Source organism: Salmo salar, chromosome 03 (genome assembly GCF_965601325.2).
Source record: "Salmo salar chromosome 03, fSalSal1, whole genome shotgun sequence".
Lineage (NCBI taxonomy): Eukaryota > Metazoa > Chordata > Actinopteri > Salmoniformes > Salmonidae > Salmo > Salmo salar.
This window is the reverse complement of record NC_138293.1, coordinates 73594913-73616624: the sequence shown is the minus strand read 5'-3', so window position 1 is coordinate 73616624 and position 21712 is coordinate 73594913. Positions and strand designations below refer to the sequence as shown.

Genomic DNA, 21712 nt, shown 5'->3' with positions numbered 1-21712 from the left:
GTTCCTCGAACTCCGTCCACAAACACAGCAGCGTCGCGTTGGAAGCTGTGGGTGTTCACGTTCGCAAGTGACATTAGGTCAGCTGACTGAGTCTCGACCAGAGACGGAAGAGGAAGCGAGACACCCCACTCGCTGTTTTTTTCTGGTTCAATTAAACTAAGTAGACCAGACCAAGCTGCTATTGCATTGGTGTCTATGAGAGACACACCCAGTTAAGTAAGCCGGAACTGACCTTTTTTTCAATGGTAGAAGGCCTGACTGAATAATCTTTATTTATCCACCATCTTTGGTCTCGACTCTATGTGGAAAGGTGGTTACTGGACTGTCAAACACTGTCCCGATTTCTTACTGTTTGTTGGTAGTTACGGTCTTGTTCGGTAGCGCTCTCTACAACCACAATTGAGTCGAAGAAGTCTAGCCAGTTTGATTATTCTCCAGTCTTGTTTTGTAAGGTTGAAGTTGCTCTCTGCATTGCAGCCTAGTGCTGCTGATGGAATTCAAACACAATGGCGACTCCCAGCCCCAACAACTCAACATCTACCAGCAATAACGCAGGATCTACAGGCTCCCATCACCATCAATCCCAGTCGCAACACATAACAACAATGAGCAGTATGCAAGGTAAGGATTGTAAAATACCAGCTTGTTAACTAGGTCTTTTTTTGTGAGTGGTGTTAACGGGAGTAACCTAATGACTATGCTAACGAACTAGCTTCCTATACTGGCAAGTTAGCTATCTACTTACTAACAGATAACTTGCCTCAGTTGTATTCACACACTATTACTCGTTAGTTAGCTTGGTGTCTACAGTTAACGTTTGCTAACTACTGTCAAAATCAGTTGCCCTCACACCCAAAACATTGTCTTCGATCAAATAATGGGTTCTGAAAATGTATTTTGTTAGAAATAAGTAACACCAAAAACGTTAGCCAGCCATATAGCTTACGTTAACTAGTGAATAGTTGTTAAGTTAACTCGCTAGCTAGGTAACTTTAGCTAAGGTTGGCTAACAAGCGGCATTGCTAGCTAGCCTAAATAACGTTAGCTCGCTAGAATATAAGAAGGCCTGTCATGAATGATCTGGATGTGGTCATGTGTTGCTTACTGTCTTTTTTTGTATTTATTTTTTTATTTCACCTTTATTTAACCAGGTAGGCTAGTTGAGAACAAGTTCTCATTTGTATCTGCGACCTGGCCAAGATAAAGCATAGCAATTCGACACATACAACAACACAGAGTTACACATGGAGTAAAACAAACATACAGTAGAACAAAAGAAAACAAAAAGTATATATACAGTGAATACAAATGGGGTAAGTTAAGGCAATAAATAGGCCATGGTGGCGAAGTAATTACAATATAGCAATTAAACACTGGAATGGTAGATGTGCAAAAGATGAATGAGCAAGATAAATAAATAAATACAGTATGAGGTAGGTAGATAGATGGGCTGTTTACAGATGGGCTATGTACAGGTGCAGTGATCTGTGAACTGCTCTGACAGCTGGTGCTTAAAGCTAGTGAGGGAGATATGTGTCTCCAGCTTCAGTGATTTTTGCAGTTCGTTCCAGTCATCGGTAGCAGAGAACTGGAAGGAAAGACGACCAAAGGAGGAATTGGCTTTGGGGGTGACCAGTGAGATATACCTGCTGGAGCGCGTGCTATGAGTGGGTGCTGCTATGTTGACCAGTGAGCTGAGATAAGGCGGGGCTTTACCTAGCAGAGACTTGTAGATAACCTGTAGCCAGTGGGTTTGGCGACGAGTATAAAGCGAGGGCGAAACCAACCAACGAGAGCGTACAGGTCGCAATGGTGGGTAGTGTATGGGGCTTTGGTGCCAAAACGGATGGCACTGTGATAGACTGCATCCAGTTTGTTGAGTAGAGTGTTGGAGGCTATTTTATAGACGACATGTCAGGTTACCTCTAACTAGCTAACTACAATATGTTGCAGTTCTAAAAATAACAAGATCACGTTGGGCTGTTTTTGGGGGAAATTCATTGTATCTACTAACATGCTACTGTAGCAGTTACCATACAATTCCAGTCATTGCACTAACGCTAGTTAGCATTAGCTCGCGAAACTACCTCAACTACTGGATGCAGAGACAAAAAATGTATCCATGATTTGATCTGACTCTTGTGAAGTAGATAAAGGGCTTTATTACTAAAATCCCGACGTATCCTAGGCCAGGCAGTTAATGTTAGCTCAGTGAAACTTGTGCATGAGAATCTCTTAGATTTCAAATAACGTTAACTTACATCCACCTGAAGAAATCTGTTAAATTTCCACCCAATGCATAATTAGCTAGCTATGTTTTTACAAACTATATATTTTTTAACTTACAGAATCCAACACGTGCTGGAGATGTCAGAGTGAAACAGGTAGCTAACGTTACTGTCAATATTACACATTTTAAAAAGATTATATACCTTTTTGTTGTTGATGCTTTAACAATAACTGTCGTAGCTCGTTAGTTCCTTTTGCATCTGGTTCTATATTTGTGCATGCCATTCTGAGTCTGATATTTAACAGGTAGTAAATGAAAGAAACATATGTTATGGTCCGCTTCTGTCAGTGTCAAAGTATTGAAACTACATTTCTGTAATATTTTTCTTCCCTTTCCTTAATGCTACTAACTTCCCATAACCCTCCTGACTTGATGCTGATCGATGGTGAGCTGTCCCAAGAATAGTTTCTTCAATTGTCATTGTCTCCCTGCTTGGATAATTTTGTGGATGCATTTAATTTTCTATCTCACACCCCTCCATTTTTAAATCATTTGTAGGTTGTTATTTTTATAGGTCTACCCCAATTAGCTCCACTGAATCTGCCTGAGCTAATCCTCAATTATACCAAAGTTATCTTGGTTGTTTCTGGCTATATGTGTGTGCATGTAGATTAATCCCCCCCCTAAGCAATATATTTTTCTGTGTGGTGGAATGCTCAGCGTAAACGTTTACCGGTTCACTAATGTGAGGCCAAGTTATAAAAGTTCAGTAGTTCACTCAGCAGAAAATAATTTGAGTATGTCACGGGGTCCTATAGCCACACTTGTTTGCAGGGACATTTCAAAGTGCAGTGTTACATTTGACAGTAAAAAAAAAAAAGCATAACCGATTTGAATAATAAATATGTTTTTAACTCTTTAGTTATTGATTGGTTTCTTTTGGAAAAGTACATACAACATGAATAAAATAGGGTCTGGGAAATGTACCATCCATAGCATAGAGAAGACATGTGCAAGAGAGGTAAGCCTACATTTTTAGTAGGCCTTCCTTAGCACCAGTGCCTATTCAGCCAGTTGTCTCTGTGTTCAAGTTGTATAATTTGGGGGGTTTACGCAAAGGAGCTTTTACTGCTTCAAACTAAGTACATTTATGATTATTAACTCTAACATGCAACATTTATAACAAGGCTGCTGACATTTCAGCTGGTAACATCTGATAAGTACCCTAATTATTTAGTTAAGTATTGCATATAGGTTAGGCCTAGATAAAATATTTCCAGTCAGGATTTCTTAAATTGGGTTAGTTGGTCATGTTTTAGTGTGTGTAGTAGTTGTTGTCCACACTTGGTATCAAACTGTGATTCATAGACCTTTCCAGGAATGAAGCCTCATTTAGCAAAATCAAGTTGATTTGAGATACTTCAAATAGTTGTCAGTCAAGGTGGTGCCGGGTGTTGGGAAACTGTGCTCCATCGTTCCCTGGTCTAAACTGAAGCTGAGAAGAACAGTGTTTGTTGTTCACCACGTTTCCTAATATAACTTGATCGTTTTTTGTTTATCGGTCAAACAGTAGTCTTAATAAAGGTGAAATATGAAAAAGAAATGTTCTCTTCTCACCTCTAGGGTTTCAGATAAACCTGTCTGGAGCTCCCCCAAGTAAGCCAAACCTCTTTTGCTACAGTACCAACAGTTCTCAACCCTTTGCTTCCGCCTGATGGTCTGGTATGGGGGAGTCTGTCCTCTTTTCTCAACTAATCCAAGTGAAGAGTTGTTGGTGTCTAGTAGGCTTGTGCCGGTTTTGATAGTTAAGACTAATAGTTGGTGCTAAACATTGATTATCCTAGAGTTAGAGTGCAGCTTATGTTGGTCTGGGATTTAAGACATTAGGTCATAATATTTTAGTGATGTAAAGCAAGTGAATGAAAGACTTGTCCAACTGTGAGTCTTATTGATTTAACTTTTCTGTAGTTTCAACAAAAAAACAAAAACAACAGTTGGTGTTAACCATCCTGTATGTTTTTACCTAACTATTAGTTATCGCCAAACAATTTAGTTTCATAATGTTCATTTACCAAGACGTTCCAATCCATATTCTGATCATCCATCATCGGCACAAGCCTAGGGCTAAGAGCTTCCATTAGCATTGGTGTATTCACACTTTGGCTTTCAACTGGTCTTTACCGCTGTTTGGTTCGGCCTGAACTGATAACCTTCTACACAAAATAGCACTGTGTTGGAAATGTATTTTATATTGACAGAAGTGTAGTCCTTTTGCTTGTATTTATTAATTAGGTGTGTTTTTAATAAACATTGTAATGGAAGCTCTACCTTTTTTTAGTTTTATCACTTTTAGTCAGCTTTCTACTAACAAGCAAAACTAGCTAGTAATGCTTGGGGTTTTGTCACATTGTTTTTCAAACCAGTTTGCAGCTGTTTTGATTTTGAACACGTAAGTGATTTTTGGCATGAGCTGTACTTAAACACTTGCCTGTTGAGACATGGAGACACTAGTGTAATTTCCAATGGATTGTGCCATTTTATTGGAATTTGAGTACATGCATTCTTGTGGTGTTTTGGGTGGAGAGAACAGAATGCATCCTTTATTTCAAGGTGAACTCAGAACAGTTTTACTTGCGAAGCTCCTTCTCCTCTGGCAAGATTTTCTAGTCTGCAGTGTAGGCTATTTTACTCTTATGTATGGTTATGAGCCAGAAGTCACATTTTGTAATTTCAAAGATCCAGTTCTGTCAGATCAATGCTTTTGTTGAGTTAGAATCTCATCACACGATGTCATGTTTCACAGTCTCTGGGTAGTAGCCTAAATGAAATAAAACATGTAACAATCAAGAAAGAAATGGTCCGTTTTTTATTTAAATTCTCACCTATTCCCTCATTATTGTTTAAATTACCAAGCAAAACCTACTAAAACATGGTAGGTGAGTGTTGGATTGTAGCTAAGCCTCCATCCTGAATAGCTACGGTATGGGATGTGATCTAGTACTAGGCTATGGTTTAGAGCAGGTGTCTACTGAGAAGTGTATGCCTCTGCATCAACTTCAGTGAACTGGTCAAAGTATATACCTACCATCTGCAATGAGTCACTGGTACAACCAGGACATGTCTTGTAAAAATACCTCCAGGGAGTTTCTGTTCCTGGCCACTGAGCTATAGCATACACATATTTGATTGAGAACCTGTTATTACACCTACTTGTGATTCATTTTAATTTGGTCAAGACCTGTTTTGTTGACTATCCCATATAGTTTAGTATCAGCCAAAATCTCAAAATCAGCATCTATAGAAGAAATCTGTTCTCACAGAGAAATATAAAGAGGGACGCCTTTGGTAAGAAGCAGGTCATTACTCTTACATCCATCGTCCCTAGATGTGGATTGCATGACTTCAGTAAATTTACTTGAATACTCTTGTTAAATTTACCTCTCCATTGCTTTACTGGTCTCTCATTCTGTGGTATGGTAACTGTTTGTTTTCATGTTGTTTTTGAGTGTGTAAGTGTTATTTTCTGGTCCTTGGCTCTACCCCTGCCATAGATGTCTTGTGTGCAATCTGACAAACTCTGCCTCTTCCCTATCAGGTAAACGCAAAGCACTGAAGTTAAATTTTGCCAATCCCCCGATTAAACCAACGACCAGATTCACTCTGAATACAGCAGGACCCCCATTCCAGAACCCCCACATGTAAGTTGACCTCCAAACTTTGCAATGGATGTGATTTTCTGAAGATGTACATGGAGCGGAATTTGCATTAGCCACAATGCAAACTCCTGCATAATGAATTGTTATATGACTCTGCACTCTAGTCTACAGTCTGCTGAGACTCTTCATCTCCAAAGCCACACATTGTCAATGTAACATTCAGTACTGTATATGTACCCAGCCAATGTGTCACAATAAAGACAGGCTAAGTGAGGTTGGAATGATTAGCAGTTGTATTTCTATCTCCACCTGCTCATGGGAAAACAGAGTAACTGAATGTAGCCTCAACTACCTGTTTGAGCAACACCCATTGTTGTGAATAAGCCCTGTGTCTTGGCTGTGTAATTAGATGATAACATGAGCCTGCTAAGTTACCTTGGACAAGCAAATTACTGATGCTGGATAATGCAAACTGAACAAATGGATGCCAACTAGCCATCCTTTTTCAGGTGCAGTATCATATATATATATTGCTCAAAAAAATAAAGGGAACACTAAAATAACACATCCTAGATCTGAATGAATGAAATCTTATTAAATACTTTTTTCTTTACTTAGTTGAATGTGCTGACAACAAAATCACACAAAAATAATCAATGGAAATCCAATTTATCAACCCATGGAGGTCTGGATTTGGAGTCACACTCAAAATGAAAGTGGAAAACCACACTACAGGCTGATCCAACTTTGATGTAATGTCCTTTAAAACAAGTCAAAATGAGGCTCAGTAGTGTGTGTGGCCTCCACGTGCCTGTATGACCTCCCTACAACGCCTGGGTATGCTCCTGATGAGGTGGCGGATGGTCTCCTGAGGGATCTCTTCCCAGACCTGGACTAAAGCATCCGCCAACTCCTGGACAGTCTGTGGTGCAACGTGGCGTTGGTGGATGGAGCGAGACATGATGTCCCAGATGTGCTCAATTGGATTCAGGTCTGGGGAACGGGCGGGCCAGTCCATAGCATCAATGCCTTCCTCTTGCAGGAACTGCTGACACACTCCAGCCACATGAGGTCTAGCATTGTCTTGCATTAGGAGGAACCCAGGGCCAACCGCACCAGCATATGGTCTCACAAGGGGTCTGAGGATCTCATCTCGGTACCAAATGGCAGTCAGGCTACCTCTGGCGAGCACATGGAGGCCCCCCAAAGAAATGCCACCCCACACCATGACTGACCCACCGCCAAACCGGTCATGCTGGAGGATGTTGCAGGCAGCAGAACGTTCTCCACGGCGTCTCCAGATTCTGTCACGTCTGTCACATGTGCTCAGTGTGAACCTGCTTTCATCTGTGAAGAGCACAGGGCGCCAGTGGCGAATTTGCCAATCTTGGTGTTCTCTGGCAAATGCCAAATGTCCTGCACGGTGTTGGGCTGTAAGCACAACCCCCACCTGTGGACGTCGGGCCCTCATACCACCCTCATGGAGTCTGTTTCTGACCATTTGAGCAGACACATGCACATTTGTGGCCTGCTGGAGGTCATTTTGCAGGGCTCTGGCAGTGCTCCTCCTGCTCCTCCTTGCACAAAGGCGGAGGTAGCGGTCCTGCTGCTGGGTTGTTGCCCTCCTACGGCCTCCTCCACATCTCCTGATGTACTGGCCTGTCTCCTGGTAGCGCCTCCATGCTCTGGACACTACGTTGACAGACACAGCAAACCTTCTTGCCACAGCTCGCATTGATGTGCCATCCTGGATGAGCTGCGCTACCTGAGCCACTTGTGTGGGCTGTAGACTCCGTCTCATGCTACCACTAGAGTGAAAGCACCGCCAGCGTTCAAAAGTGACCAAAACATCAGCCAGGAAGCATAGGAACTGAGAAGTGGTCTGTGGTCACCACCTGCAGAACCACTCCTTTATTGGGGGTGTTTTGCTAATTGCCTATAATTTCCACCTGTTGTCTATGCCATTTGCACAACAGCATGTGACATTTATTGTCAATCAGTGTTGCTTCCTAAGTGGACAGTTTGATTTCACAGAAGTGTGATTGACTTGGAGTTACATTGTGTTGCTTAAGTGTTCCCTTTATTTTTTTGAGCAGTGTATATAAAACAAAAAATATAAACGCAACATGTAAAGTGTTGGTTTCATGAGCTGAAATAAAAGATTCCAGAAATGTTCCACAAGCACAAAAAGCTTATTTCTCTCAAATGCTGTACACAAATTTGTTTACATCCCTGTTAGTGATCACTTTATCCTTTGTCGAGATAATCCATCCACCTGACAGGTGTGGCAAATCAAAAAGCTGATTAAATGTTATGATCATTACACAGGTGAACCTTGTGCTGTGGACAATAAAAGGCCACTCTAAAATGTGCAGTTTTGTCACACAACACAATGCCACAGATGTCTCCAAGTTTTGAGGCAGCATGCAATTGGCCTCCAACGGCATTTAAAAATAAATTGGCAGTACGTCCAAACGGCCTCACAACCGCAGACCACGTGTAACCACGCAAGCCCAGGACATCCACATTCGGCTTCTTCACCTGCGGGATCGTCGGAGCCTATGCTCTCCCAGGCCCACCCATAGCTGCACCCCTGCCCAGTTATAGGAAATCCATAGATTAGGGCCTAAATTATTTAAACTGGCTGATTTCCTTAAATGAACTGTAACGCAGCAAAATCTTTGAAATAGTTTCATGTTGCAGTAACATTTTTGTTCAGTATATGATTGAGGTGAAATTAACTCAACTAACAAAGATTGTTTCTAATCTGTTTCCCACCTATTTCTGTGGCCAGAGAGAGGCTGCGTACGCATAGTATCGAGTCATCAGGGAAGTTGAAGACCGCCGGTGGCGATTGTGACTTCACGGCTGAGGACCTCAAGGACCTGGGGGAGATTGGGCGGGGCGCGTACGGCTCTGTCAACAAGATGGTGCACAAACCCAGCAACCAGATAATGGCTGTCAAGGTGACTGCCCCTTACTGACCTTTTATTGACTAAACTACAGGAAGTGTTCAGGGCAAGATTTATGCCTGCTCATCAGTCTTAGGCTATATTGTGAAATGAACACTCAGTAATCATCATAATCACCAAAGTGTAACTGACTCCCATTGCAGGATATGGAAACATGTTGCTCATGGTAAGTCGAGGAAGGCTCGTAATAATGACTGGAACAGAGCGAATGGAATGGCCTCAAACACATGGAAACCATGTGTTTGATGTTGATACCTTTCCACTAATTCCACTCCAGCCATTTACCACGTGCCCATCCTCACCAATTACGGTGCCACCAACCTCCTGTGACTTCCAACCATGGTCACAATTGAAAGCAACATGCATCTGATTACAATGTGTGTCTCCCACAGAGGATTAGGTCAACGGTTGATGAGAAGGAACAGAAGCAGCTGCTAATGGACCTGGATGTGGTCATGAGGAGTAGTGACTGTCTCTACATAGTTCAGTTTTACGGGGCTCTTTTCAGAGAGGTGACCATGCAAGTTTTTCACTTCTTTGTTTTGTTGATTGATTTCTTTATATAGGAAATGCATTGGATGTCAATCAATCGTTCTGTGTAGTTAGCAATAAGCAGTGTATTGTCTTCACGCAGTAATGTTATGCTTTATGATTCTTTTCTTTGTCAGGGAGACTGTTGGATATGTATGGAACTAATGTCTACCTCCTTCGACAAATTCTACAAATATGTATATTGTGCTTTAGATGATGTGATTCCAGAGGAAATATTAGGCAAAATAACATTAGCTGTAAGTTTTCATGCATTTTCTCCTTACATAATTTACACTGATTCATTTGACAGGAAGGGTACATATTTCTCTATATAAATTTAGTTGCTATGTGTTTTCATTACAGACTGTGAAAGCACTTAACCACTTAAAAGAATACTTGAAAATAATTCACAGAGGTAAGACGGCTCCAGAATGGAGACCTTGTTCTTTATTTCCTCATTTGAGATGTGTATTGCCGTTTTTACCTCACAATGCTCTATTTACTGTACCACAACAGAAGTGGCACTTCCTTTACCCAGAACTCTTAGCCTAGCTTTGTCATCTCTTCTATATGTTTCTCCTCTCAGACATCAAGCCATCCAACATCCTCCTGGACAGGAATGGCAACATTAAGCTTTGTGATTTTGGCATCAGTGGGCAGCTGGTGGACTCCATTGCCAAAACCAGAGATGCAGGGTGCAGACCGTACATGGCAGTAAGTTGTGTGCAATGTTTCATTAATGGCTGGAAGACAAGACAAGTGCAAGATGTACAACTAAGGCTCTTTCTAAGAATACATTTCACTTACACACGATCCAGTACATAATAAGAATTCAACTGTTTTGGTACTTAGTGACTTGGTGGTGATCGTCAGTTGTAAGGAGACTGTAGTGTTGTTTTTGAGGGGAGGTAGGTAGTTAAGATTGTTGGGCCAGTAACCGAAAGGTCGCTGGTTCGAATCTGATTCAAGGTGGAAAAATCTGCCGTCCTGCCCTTGAGCAAGGCAGTTAACCCCTAACAACAACTGCTCCCCGGGCGCTGATGAAGTGGATGCCAATTTTAAGGTAGCCCTCTACACCTCTCTGATTCCCCTTTCCCTATTGTTGATGGCAGTGTTGGTAATTATATTATGGTTGCTACTGATATCTGTTCTTGCTGATGCTTGTTGTCTTGTTCCTATTTTGGACTTGCTGCAGAGTAATCTCATGCCGTCTGTGTGTATGTGACATGGTTGAAGTCGTCCTAACTGCTGGCAGTGCAGTCGAATGAGCTCATCATGTCGTCATCACAGGGTTTATTTTCTGGCGGGGGTATTGCTGATGGGAGAAGGGAGCCCCGGCCCCTCCAGTTTCCATTCTAAATTTGGCATCTCCCTATCAGGACGTAGGGCACACCTCTGCCATGTCTCTGCCTCTCGTCTACCAGAAGGCCAAGGAAGGGCTGGGTTACTTCATTCATGTCTGTCAGAATAAAGCTGTTTGGGTTGGTGCTCCCACAGCTGTGAGCTCACAGTGCAGGAATCCAACCCACATGGCTCCAGTTTCCTTTTTCAAATATATAAATTGCAGACCTGCCAGGTGCTTCTTGGCCACCCCATTGCTAATTGCTTTAGCACCATTTGTCTCTGTTTAGTCTAGATATTAGAGAGGGATTGATTTCACTTCAATGGAATATTATGTACTACACTACAATTAAGTAGGTTAGATTTGGTTCATGGTATTTGGTTCAGGTGACAGTCTAGCTCTGTTCCTCTCTGGTTGTTATGATTTAGTTCATTTAGCTGGCAAGGGGCCACATGTCTGGAATGTTTATGTTGGAATATGCTCACTAATACTTTTGCACACTGTAGTGTCAGGTTAATGTTGCTACTACCATTATGTACCAAAGCATTCTTAAATCAGTAGTTCAGTCATTTTAATTAGGAAATACTTTTTGTATTTGAAAGCAATTACACATCTAAATGAAATTGGCACCGATGTGTAGTTGTGTTTTGAGTTCATAACAAGTCTGAGTAGCTGAGCTGTGTCCTAGGTGAGAGCTGGGCAGCCAGATCTTTTTCAGTCTTGGCAGAGGTGAGCTGGTGCTGTAGCCACTATGCCATAAAACACATCAGTGCTGCGGTCAGAGAATTCTGTCCCACTGCTGTGAATGGGTGACATCATCATCTAATTCTGGTGCATGAATGAATGAATGAATGAATGAATGAATGAATGAATGAGCCAGAGGAGAGGAGGTGCTCCCTCCACTCAGCAGCATGGCTGGTAGAAGTCTGCTTCTGATGACCTTGGCACTGTTTAGAACCCCTGCATTGCCATTGCCACTGCATTTTTTTATATGTGTGGAGGTGAGGTCATAGGTGAAGTAACTGGCTGAGGTGGTTGTTATGAAAGGCATGTAGAACCAGGCAATGAGGACATGGACATAGGGCGGTCCCAGACAAAAAAGTAATATTGGTCGATCAACAGTAGTCTTTTCTTTCGACCATTGTATTGGTCTAAAATGTTTACATTTATATTTTTTTCATATACTCACCCTATGTGTTTAATTAAAATCAACTATGTGTATTGAGCTTGTCTGGTACTTTAAGCACAGTTTGATTATATAATTACACACAACACTTGAGGGAGCCAGTGATCAAGATCGTTTACACACCCCCTCACACGTGTAGCATAGGTGGTGAGCTCTGCAAATGTGTCCACTCTGACAATGGGAACGGTAAACGACTAATAATATATTGAATGCATTAACAGAAATGACCGTAACCAAACAAACATTGTACTGAGCCACAGCCTTCCCTGTGGCTCAGTTGGTAGAGCATGGTGTGTGCAACGCCAGGGTTGTGGGTTCGATTCCCACGGGGTGCCAGTACAAAAAAATGCATGATATGAAATGTATGCATTCATTATTGTAAGTCGCTCTGGATAAGAGCGTCTGCTAAATGACTAAAATGTAAAATGTAAAAATGTAGATTAGACATGGGAATTAATGGTAAATGTAGGCTACTACTGGCGATTATATGTAATGGGGAATTGATATACACTAATAATTAGGGCGAACAGTTCACACAATTAAGTTATGGAACAATGAACGCGCAAGAGCGCATTCTCCAGACGTGCATTTTAGTAAAGATTATGGATATACTGATAAGGTAAAAAAACAAACAGATTTTCCGCCGAGTTGGGCCTCTGATTTTAGCCACACGCCCCTTTTTCTAGGACCGTGGCATCCCAGAGTCCTCCTCAATGGATTAGTCCACTCAGAGTAGCGCAAATCAGACGGGTGTGCCATAAAATAAACATTTATGACTGCTCGACTAAAAACATCTGTTCACCAACAGCCTATCGACTAAACAATCGACCAGTTGACTAAATGGGGTCAGCCCTTGGGTGTATGTTGTATTCCGTTGAATAGACAGAATTGAGTGCCTATGATAATTAATGCACTCAATAATACAGTCCTCACCATATGTATTTGGACAGTGAATCTATTCAAGACAAAGGAGATGATTGTGGACTACAGGAAAAAGAGGACCAAGCACACCCCCATTCTCATTGACGGGGCTGCAGTGGTGCAGGTTGAGCGCTTCAAGTTCCTTGGTGTCCACGTCACCAACAAACTAACATGGTCCAAGCACACCAAGACAGTTGTGAAGAGGGCACGACCAAACCTATTCAGATCCTCAAAAGGTTCTATAGCTGCACCATTGAGAGCGTCCAGACTGGTTGCATCACTGCCTGGTATGGCAACTGCTCGGCCTCTGACCGCAAGGCATTACAGAGGGTAGTGCGAAAGGCCCGGGACATCACTGGGGCCAAGCTCCCTGCCATCCAGGACCTCTATACCAGGCAGTGTCAGAGGAAGGCCCTAAAAATTGTCAAAGACTCCAGCCACTCTAGTCATAGACTGTTCTCTCTGCTACCGCACGGCAAGCGGTACCGGAGCGGCAAGTCTAGGTCCAAGAGGCTTCTAAACAGCGTTGCCCCTCTCCCCCTCTTTTACACCGCTGCTACTCTCTGTTGCTATCATCTATGCATAGTCACTTTAATAAATCTACCCACATGTACATATTACCTCAACTAACTGGTACCCCCTGTATATAGTCTCAGTATTGTTATTTTACTGCTGCTCTTTAATGCTACTTTTATTTCTTACTCGTATCTATTAAAAAAATGTTTAAAAAAATTCAGCTGCATTGTTGGTTAGGGGCTCGTTATTAAGCATTTCACTGTGAGGTCTACACCTGTTGTATTCGGCTCATGTGACTAATAAAATATGATTTGATAGTGATAAGTTTGATACCGGAGCTCCGAGGCATGCTTCGAAAGCTGCTTAGTGATAACTTCGAAGCAGTGTGCCGATGCATGTATGTTTTATCAGAAGTATGTCATCAGTTATGTCCGACGCTTTGTTTGATCACGTGCTTTTTCAAACCGTGTGTTGCAAAATGCAAGATCCCACTGATTTCGTGGTTCCGGTGCTTTCTTCAAATCCAAGCTGCTTTCAAACACCAACTTCTACTGGACACTGTACTTACAAATGTAGTTAGGATTTTGTACATGTAGTTTCACCTGACAAGTAGTTTAGCATATGGAGTAGGGAACTATGGAACATACAGTATTTTGTATTTATTATGGATCCCCATTAGCTGCTGCCAAAGCAACAGCAATTCTTCCTGGGGTCCAGCAAAATTAAGGCAATTTATACAATTTTTTTTACAAAAACATTACAACACATTGTGAGCCCTCAGGCCCCTACTCCACCACTACATCTACAGTACTAAATCCATGTCTATGTATAGTGTGTATGTTATCGTGTGTGTAAGTGTCTGTGCCAATGTTTGTGTTGCTTCAGTCCCTGCTGTTCCATAAGGTGTTTTTTTTTGTAATCTGTTTTTTTAAAATCTAATTTTACTGCTTGCGTCAGTTACTTGATGTGGAATAGAGTTCCATGTAGTCATGGCTCTATGTAGTACTGTGTGCCTCCCATAGTCTGTTCTGGACTTTGGGACTGTGAAGAGACTTCTTGTGGCATGTCTTGTGGGGTATGCATGGGTGTCCGAGCTGTGTGCCAGTAGTTTAGACAGACAGCTCGGTGCATTCAACATGTCAATACCTCTCATAAATAAAAGTAGTGATGAAGTCAATTTCTGCTCCACTTTCAGCCAGGAGAGATTGACATGGATATTATTAATATTATCTCTCTGTGTACATCCAAGGGTCAGCCGTGCTGCCCCGTTCTGAGCCAATTGCAATTTTCTTAAGTCTTTTTTTGTGGCACCTGACCACACGACTGAACAGTAGTCAAGGTGCGAAAAACTAGTGCCTGTAGGACCTGCCTTGTTGATAGTGTTGTTAAGAAGGCAGAGCATCGCTTTATTATAGACAGACTTCTCCCCATCTTAGCTACCACTGCATTAATTTGTTTTGACCATGACAGTTTACAATCTAGGGTTACTCCAAGCAGTTTAGTCATCTCAACTTGCTCAATTTCCACATTATTTATTACAAGATTTAGTTGAGGTTTAGGGTTTAGTGAGTGTTTTGTTCCAAATGCAATGCTTTTAGTTTTAGAAATATTTAGGGCTAACTTATTCCTTGCAACCTACTCTGAAACTAACTGCAGCTCTTTGTTGAGTGTTGCAGTCAATTCAGTCGCTGTAGTAGCTGACGTGTATAGTGTTGAGTCATCCGCATACATAGACACTCTGGCTTTACTCAAAGTCAGTGGCATGTCGTTAGTAAAAATTGAAAAAAGCAAGGGGCCTAAACAGCTACCCGGGGGAATTCCTGATTCTAACTGGATTATATTTGAGAGGCTTCCATTAAAGAACACTCTCTGTGTTCTGTTAGACAAGTAACTCTTTATCGACATTTGTAGCAGGGGGTGTAAAGCCATAACACATGTTTTTCCAGTAGCAGACTATGATCGATAATGTCAAAAGCTGCACTGAAGTCTAACAAGACAGCCCCCACAATCATTTTATCAATTTCTCTCATCCAATTATCAGTCATTTGTGTAAGTGCTGTGCTTGTTGAGTGTCCTTCCCTATAAGCATGCTGAAATTCTGTTGTCAATTCTTGTCTTTCATAATTTGGTCCGATATATACTTGGATGTGTAGTGTCAGTGTTTGTTGCTGGCGTGTCATCCCTAAGTTTGCTTATCTTGCCAATGGAAAAAGTCATTGAGGTAGTTTGCAATATCAGTGGGCTTTGATGAATGCGCTCCATTCAATGAATGAATGAAGTTTTTTTTCCCCAAAATGTAATTTAAGGTGCTCCAAAGCTTTTTACTTTCTTTATATAATTTATATTTGTTTCATAGTGTAGTTTTATTTTTATCTAGTTTAGTCACATGATTTCTTAATTTGCAGTACGTTTTCCAATCAGTTGGGCTGCCAGACTTAATTGCCATACCTTTTGCCTCATCCCTCTCAACCATACAATTTTTCAATTCCTCATCAATCCAATGGGATTTAACAGTTTAGTTACTTTCTTAATGGGTGGGTGCTTATTAGTAACTGGAATAAGTAGTTTCATAAATGCGTCAAGTGCAGCGTCTGGTTTCTCCTCATTACACACCACAGACCAGGAAATATTCTTTACATCATCAACATATGAATAACTACAAAACATCTTGTATGACCTCTTATACACTATTTTAGGCCCAGCCTTTGGTTTTCCTAGATATGGCTATAATATTGTGATCACTACATCCTATGGATTTGGATACTGCTTTTAAAGCAAATATCTGCAGCATTAGTGACGTGAGGGTATGAGGTCGAATACCATTGAAGACACACTATTTAGAAAATTTGTTTTGTCAAACCACACTTTCTGCACTGTTCAAATCATTTCTTTCATTTAGTATAGTAAACGTTTCCGTCTTTAGCATCCTAAATAATGCCATAGATTGTGTTTTTGAGAAATGGCTAACTTGAAGGGCAAAAAAAGGAAGCCTGACGTCAGATGTGAACCTGGTATTCCAACTGATCATAGGCTACTAAATCCAACAATTTACCGTTGCGCCACGAAGCACCGGGAGAGCCTTTCTGCATCACTACTATTGCACCATTGCACTGTGACAATTGAAGCACAGACCTGGCCTAACACAGTTAACCACACCCAAGAACAAGACCTGGCCAAAGTGCATCCAAAACACGCAAAAGCGTTTATGGAGTTACAAGCATGATATAGTTGTGTGAAAAATTATATGGAACCAAAAACGAACCTTCAGATTACTGTAAATTTGTCAATACTTGTGATTTCTTAAAATGGGGGAACTAGATATATATAAAGTGCTTTTATTTCAAAAGGATAAAACAGATGCCCACAAATATATTTTGTTATTTTATACCGTTGCTTCATAGTCATCATTTGATTATCCAAAATACTGGAGTATAGAGCCAAAATAAGATGCGCTTCACTGTCCAAATGCGTATGGTGAGGACTGGATACACACTTGTCTCTGTTTTGTTTTTTTTTTCCCCCAAGTTGTCTATTTTGAACATTTTTTATTTTTGTTTGTACTTCATTTTAGTTTCTCTCTTTAAAGGCCCATCTATGATATCACTACGATGAATTGTAACATGTTTTCCATGTCTTTTCCACAGCCTGAGAGAATAGACCCAAGTGCCTCCAGACAAGGCTATGACGTCCGGTCAGACGTATGGAGTTTGGGGATAACACTGGTGGGTCCTCAACCCTCTTGTCCACATTGTTTTTAACATTCAAAGAGCTATTTGAAGATACACTGAATGTTAAAACCACAAGATAGTATATTATTCTTTGTTTTTGTGATATCGTAACTGTAGACTCACCATGTTGTCTTTGTGGGGGTTTTTTTACAGTACGAGCTGGCGACTGGGCGGTTTCCCTACCCAAAGTGGAACAGTGTGTTTGACCAGTTGACACAGGTGGTGAAGGGAGAACCTCCACAGCTTACCAACTCAGAAGACAGGCAGTTCTCCCCCAAATTCATCAACTTTGTCAATCTGTGGTAAAGGACAAAGATACTTCTGCTGGCACTGTTTCAATGTTATTTTCACGATGATATAGTATAAGTTGAAGTACATTGACAATATTGCTCTGCAGTGATTCAATGTAAACTAGTGCATACTTTCGCAGTATTCACCCACAAATAATAAAAATGTGGAATTCTAAGGAATCTTCTGCATTTGTTTGCATGAGACGTCCTCTGGATTTGATTTCCCCCTGGTGGACAAAACATGTTATGTCTGTTTTAAGTGTCTTGAAAAGAACCATGATTTGGTTTAGTTTATTGCAGAGCAGAATTTTAATTATTTATTCCCTTTGCCCCTTTTAGCCTTACAAAGGATGAGTCAAAAAGGCCAAAGTACAAAGAGCTTCTGGTAAGTATGTATGTCCCGTGTGGCTCAGTTGGTAGAGCATGGCACTTACAGTTCAAGGTTTGATTCTCACGGTACGGGGGGAGTATGAAAATGTATGCATACGAGCGTCTGCTAAATGACTAAATATTAATTAATGTAATTGTATTACATGCAGAGATGCTTATCGGCATTACATGTTTCTGTGTCTCCAATACAGAAACATGCTTTCATTCTGATGTATGAGGAGCGCTCAGTGGATGTTGCCAGTTACGTCTGCAGAATCCTGGATCAGATGCCTACTTCTCCCAGCTCCCCCATGTACGTCGACTGACTGTAGAACAAGTAGAAACGGAAGCCTGGAACAACAAAACAATGACCTAAAGAGTTGCTTCATCCCATACTGCAGTGTTAAACTAAGACAGGAAATGTACAAACTAAAACACCACGTGTACTAAGACTGATGATCAGTCATGTCTGTATGATATCAACATTCACACACTTTTTTTCTATCCTACACACACACACACTTACATGTAAGTACAACTAGTAACAATGAATATACCATGGTCTTGGTTCTTCTCGATGTGAGACCTCATCTCTAATGTGGATACAGTACAGTGATTTTAAAATCTGGAAATGTATTTATAGTGTTTAATCACTTGTGGAATATATGATTTGGAGATACTGGAATCATGCTCTTTGAATCTTCCCACCTCTTCCATGTATGTGACTTTAAGCATTGTGGTTTGTATCTTAAATGAAACCTTGCTTCTTATGGTGTAAAGCAATTTAAAACGTAACAGAATTGATGGACAGGATTATGTGGCCTCCATCCAATGTTGTGAGGGTGCTGCCGTCACTGTGCAATGGACTTTGTGCTGATATATAAATAAAGAGAGAAATAATTGTGCTTTGAGAGACATTTAGTTACTCTGCATCTATTTGAGCTCAGGTTAATCCATTGATGTAAGAAGGCAAGCAACCACACAAACACACTCACTGGCTCTCAGCCATGGCATATGCAACACTCTCTTTTAAAAGCTAAGCTGTATGTATGGTGCTGTTGATCTGTAATTACTCATAATGCCATCTTGTATCCCTGTGTATATAGCCACACTTATCTGTAATGAAATTGCCTGCTGTTCTGGATGTTGCAACCGTTCTAATGCACCTGACCGGCCCCTAATGATTTCAGCTGATATGCCAGTATTTGTTTCTTAAATGCATGGCACCTGAACTGTGTTCAGACTGACTCTGATAATATTCATAATGTACACAGAATCTAGAGGTTTAGTACACACAGTGTAGTTCAGATATAATTGAAACTTGACTGCTGGTAAAATACTGGTACAGTAGTAAACTATTAAATTGGCTGGATATCATTGCATACAACGTGCATTCAAATGTTTGCAGTTTTACTGTAGAACATTCAAATTAGAATATCTTGCCGGGCAGAATGTGTAAAATATTTAATGACCTGAGAATATTAAAATGAGCTTATGAAATATAAGGATGATGTATACATTTGTTATCTTTCATCTAACTGAAAATATAAGTGTACATTTTGAGCTTGGTGTCACAGAAAAATGTAAGCACTATCCATTAAATAAAACATGTACAGGGATTTGCCTTATTGGTGTTCAGAGTAACTCTGGCAAGTGGAAATGGAGCATTTGAAACACATGATGTAAGACCTTATTTACTAGTTTTCTCTCTTTTGTAATTAATTATTTAGTCCATTCCTTTTGGTCAGGATAATTGCTGCACAATAAGGGAAAGCAACGGCCTGTAAGTCTGGAAGCACAATATGAAGAAAAATGTAATATAAAAAAGATTGATATTCAAAGAAATAGCAATGACAATATCTCATTAATTAACTTATTTCAGGGGTCAAGGGGTACAAGCTAGCAGGATAAATGGTAAAATAAGACAAATAGCCCACAATGGTGTCCCTCTCTTTTCGCAAGCCAGTGTGAAGAGTCTGTAGCCCTATAAATACAATGCCAAATTTATGATATTAATAAACATTTGGATATTGTATTTTAAATTCATAACATATAAATATGACTATCCAAAATAAATGTTTATTTTTGAACATCATGAATTTGCCATACAATTTATCGCTCTACCTGGCCTGCTACATATGAGGCTATTGATAAGCGCTGCTATATTACTGAAGGGAACGTTGTCAGATATTAGCTTTTATCAAAAATATTCCAGTTTATTTATTGGTTGTTTTATTGCTATATTGCAAATCAATGCAAAACAACAGTGAGACCTCCCACATTTATTAATACTCAGCTGGCCCCTCCCCGGATTTTGTGTTAAATGCTCTACAACAAAGCTTTCTTAGAGTCCAACAAACATTCTGTACCCTTAATCTTGTTCTGAACACCTCCAAAATGAAGGCCATGTGGTTTGGTAAGAAGAATGCCCCTCTCGCCACAGGTGTGATTACTACCTCTGAGGGTTTAGAGCTTGAGGTAGTCACCTCATACAAGTACTTGGGAGTATGACTAGACGGTACACTGTCCTTCTCTCAGCACATATCAAAGCTGCAGGCTAAAGTTAAATCTAGACTTCCTCTATCGTAATCGCTCCTCTTTCACCCCAGCTGACAAACTAACCCTGATTCAGATGACCATCCTACACATGCTAGATTACGGAGACATCATTTATAGATCGACAGGTAAGGGTGCTCTCGAGCGGCTAGATGTTCTTTACCATTCGGCCATCTGATTTCAATCAATCACATTTATTTATAAAGCCCTTCTTACATCAGCTGATGTCACAAAGTGCTGTACAGAAACCCAGCCTAAAACCCCAAACAGCAAGCAATGCAGGTGTAGAAGCACGGTGGCTAGGAAAAACTTCCTAGAAAGGCCGGAACCTAGGAAGAAACCTAGAGAGGAGCCAGGCTATGAGGGGTGGCCAGTCCAATGCAGGTGTAGAAGCATGGTGGCTAGGAAAACCTCCCCAGAAAGGCCGGAACCTAGGAAGAAACCTAGAGAGGAACCAGGCTATGAGGGGTGGCCAGTAGTCCTGAAGCATGGTCCTAGAGAGAAAGAGCATACTTAAATTCACACAGGACACCGGATATGAGAGGAGAAATACTCCAGATATAACAGACGGACCCTAGCCCCAGACACAAACTATTGCAGCATAAATACTGGAGGCTGCCACCAATGCTCCTTATAGGACACATCACACTGCACTATATACTCCTCTGTAAACTGGTCATCTCTGTATACCCATCGCAAGACCCACTGGTTGATGCTTTTTTATAAAACTCTCTTTGGCCTCACTCCCCCCTATCTGAGATATGTACTGCAGCACTCATCCTCCATACGACACTCGTTCTGCCAGTCACATTCTGTTAAAGGTCCCCAAAGCACACACATCCCTGGGTCGCTAGTCTTTTCAGTTCGCTGCAGCTAGCGACTGGAACGAGCTGCAACAAACACTCAAACTGGACAGTTTTATCTCAATCTCTTAATTCAAAGACTCAATCATGGACACTCTTACTGACAGTTGTGGCTGCTTTGCGTGATGTATTGTTGTCTCTACCTTCTTGCCATTTGTGCTGTTGTCTGTGCCCAATAATGGTTGTTCCATGTTTTGTGCTGCTATCATTGTCATGCGTTGCTGCCTTGCTATGTTGTTGTTTTAGGTCTCTCTTTATGAAGTGTTGTGATGTGTTTTTTGTCCTATATCTATATTCTATTTTTTAAATGTTTAATCCCAGCTCCCGTCCCCGCAGGATACCTTTTGGTAGGCCGTCATTGTAAATACGGATTTGTTCTTAACTGACATGTTTTGCTATAGGTTAAATAAATACAAAATAAACACACCAATGATCGAGAGCGTGATAAAGACGTCATCAATCTACGCCGGAAGAAACACAGTTGAGCGTCAAATCACGTGTCTCAACCGCTGAAGTCCTGACTGAATGTTTATATTTCAATGATATGTGTGT

General features: G+C 41.0%; 1 protein-coding gene and 1 long non-coding RNA gene across 5 annotated transcripts; one reads left to right on the top strand and one right to left on the bottom strand.

The window, feature by feature from the left end:
- Positions 1-119: 119 nt before the first annotated feature.
- On the top strand, positions 120-18646 carry LOC106601504 (dual specificity mitogen-activated protein kinase kinase 4). Of its 4 annotated transcripts, XM_045715242.2 has the most exons (13): positions 120-621; positions 2349-2384; positions 3854-3886; positions 5826-5928; positions 8681-8852; positions 9251-9370; positions 9527-9646; positions 9753-9804; positions 9976-10103; positions 16999-17076; positions 17236-17384; positions 17712-17757; positions 17954-18646. In XM_045715242.2, the coding sequence occupies exons 1-13, from the start codon at positions 507-509 to the stop codon at positions 18065-18067; spliced, it is 1266 nt and encodes a 421-aa protein (XP_045571198.1). In that variant the 5' UTR covers positions 120-506; the 3' UTR covers positions 18068-18646. The 4 variants fall into 4 exon arrangements, with proteins under 4 accessions (XP_045571198.1, XP_014049210.1, XP_014049211.1 ...); XM_014193735.3 differs by lacking the exon at positions 3854-3886 and having other exon boundaries at positions 5838-5928; XM_014193734.3 differs by lacking the exon at positions 3854-3886 and having other exon boundaries at positions 124-621.
- On the bottom strand, positions 17995-21598 carry LOC145875284 (uncharacterized). Its single transcript, XR_014390924.1, has 2 exons — positions 21304-21598; positions 17995-20791 (listed from the first exon to the last, which is right to left on the bottom strand). It is a non-coding gene; the product is annotated as an uncharacterized LOC145875284 (long non-coding RNA).
- Between the last annotated feature and the right edge of the window lie 114 nt (positions 21599-21712).

Bases quoted from the DNA above. Each gene is read 5' to 3' on its own strand.
- LOC106601504 (XM_045715242.2), top strand. From the start codon at position 507: ATGGCGACTCCCAGCCCCAACAACTCAACATCTACCAGCAATAACGCA. The intron at 3,887-5,825 runs GTAAGCCAAACC...CTTCCCTATCAG, and splicing joins CCTGTCTGGAGCTCCCCCAA to GTAAACGCAAAGCACTGAAG. The intron at 17,077-17,235 runs GTGGGTCCTCAA...GTTTTTTTACAG, and splicing joins GGAGTTTGGGGATAACACTG to TACGAGCTGGCGACTGGGCG.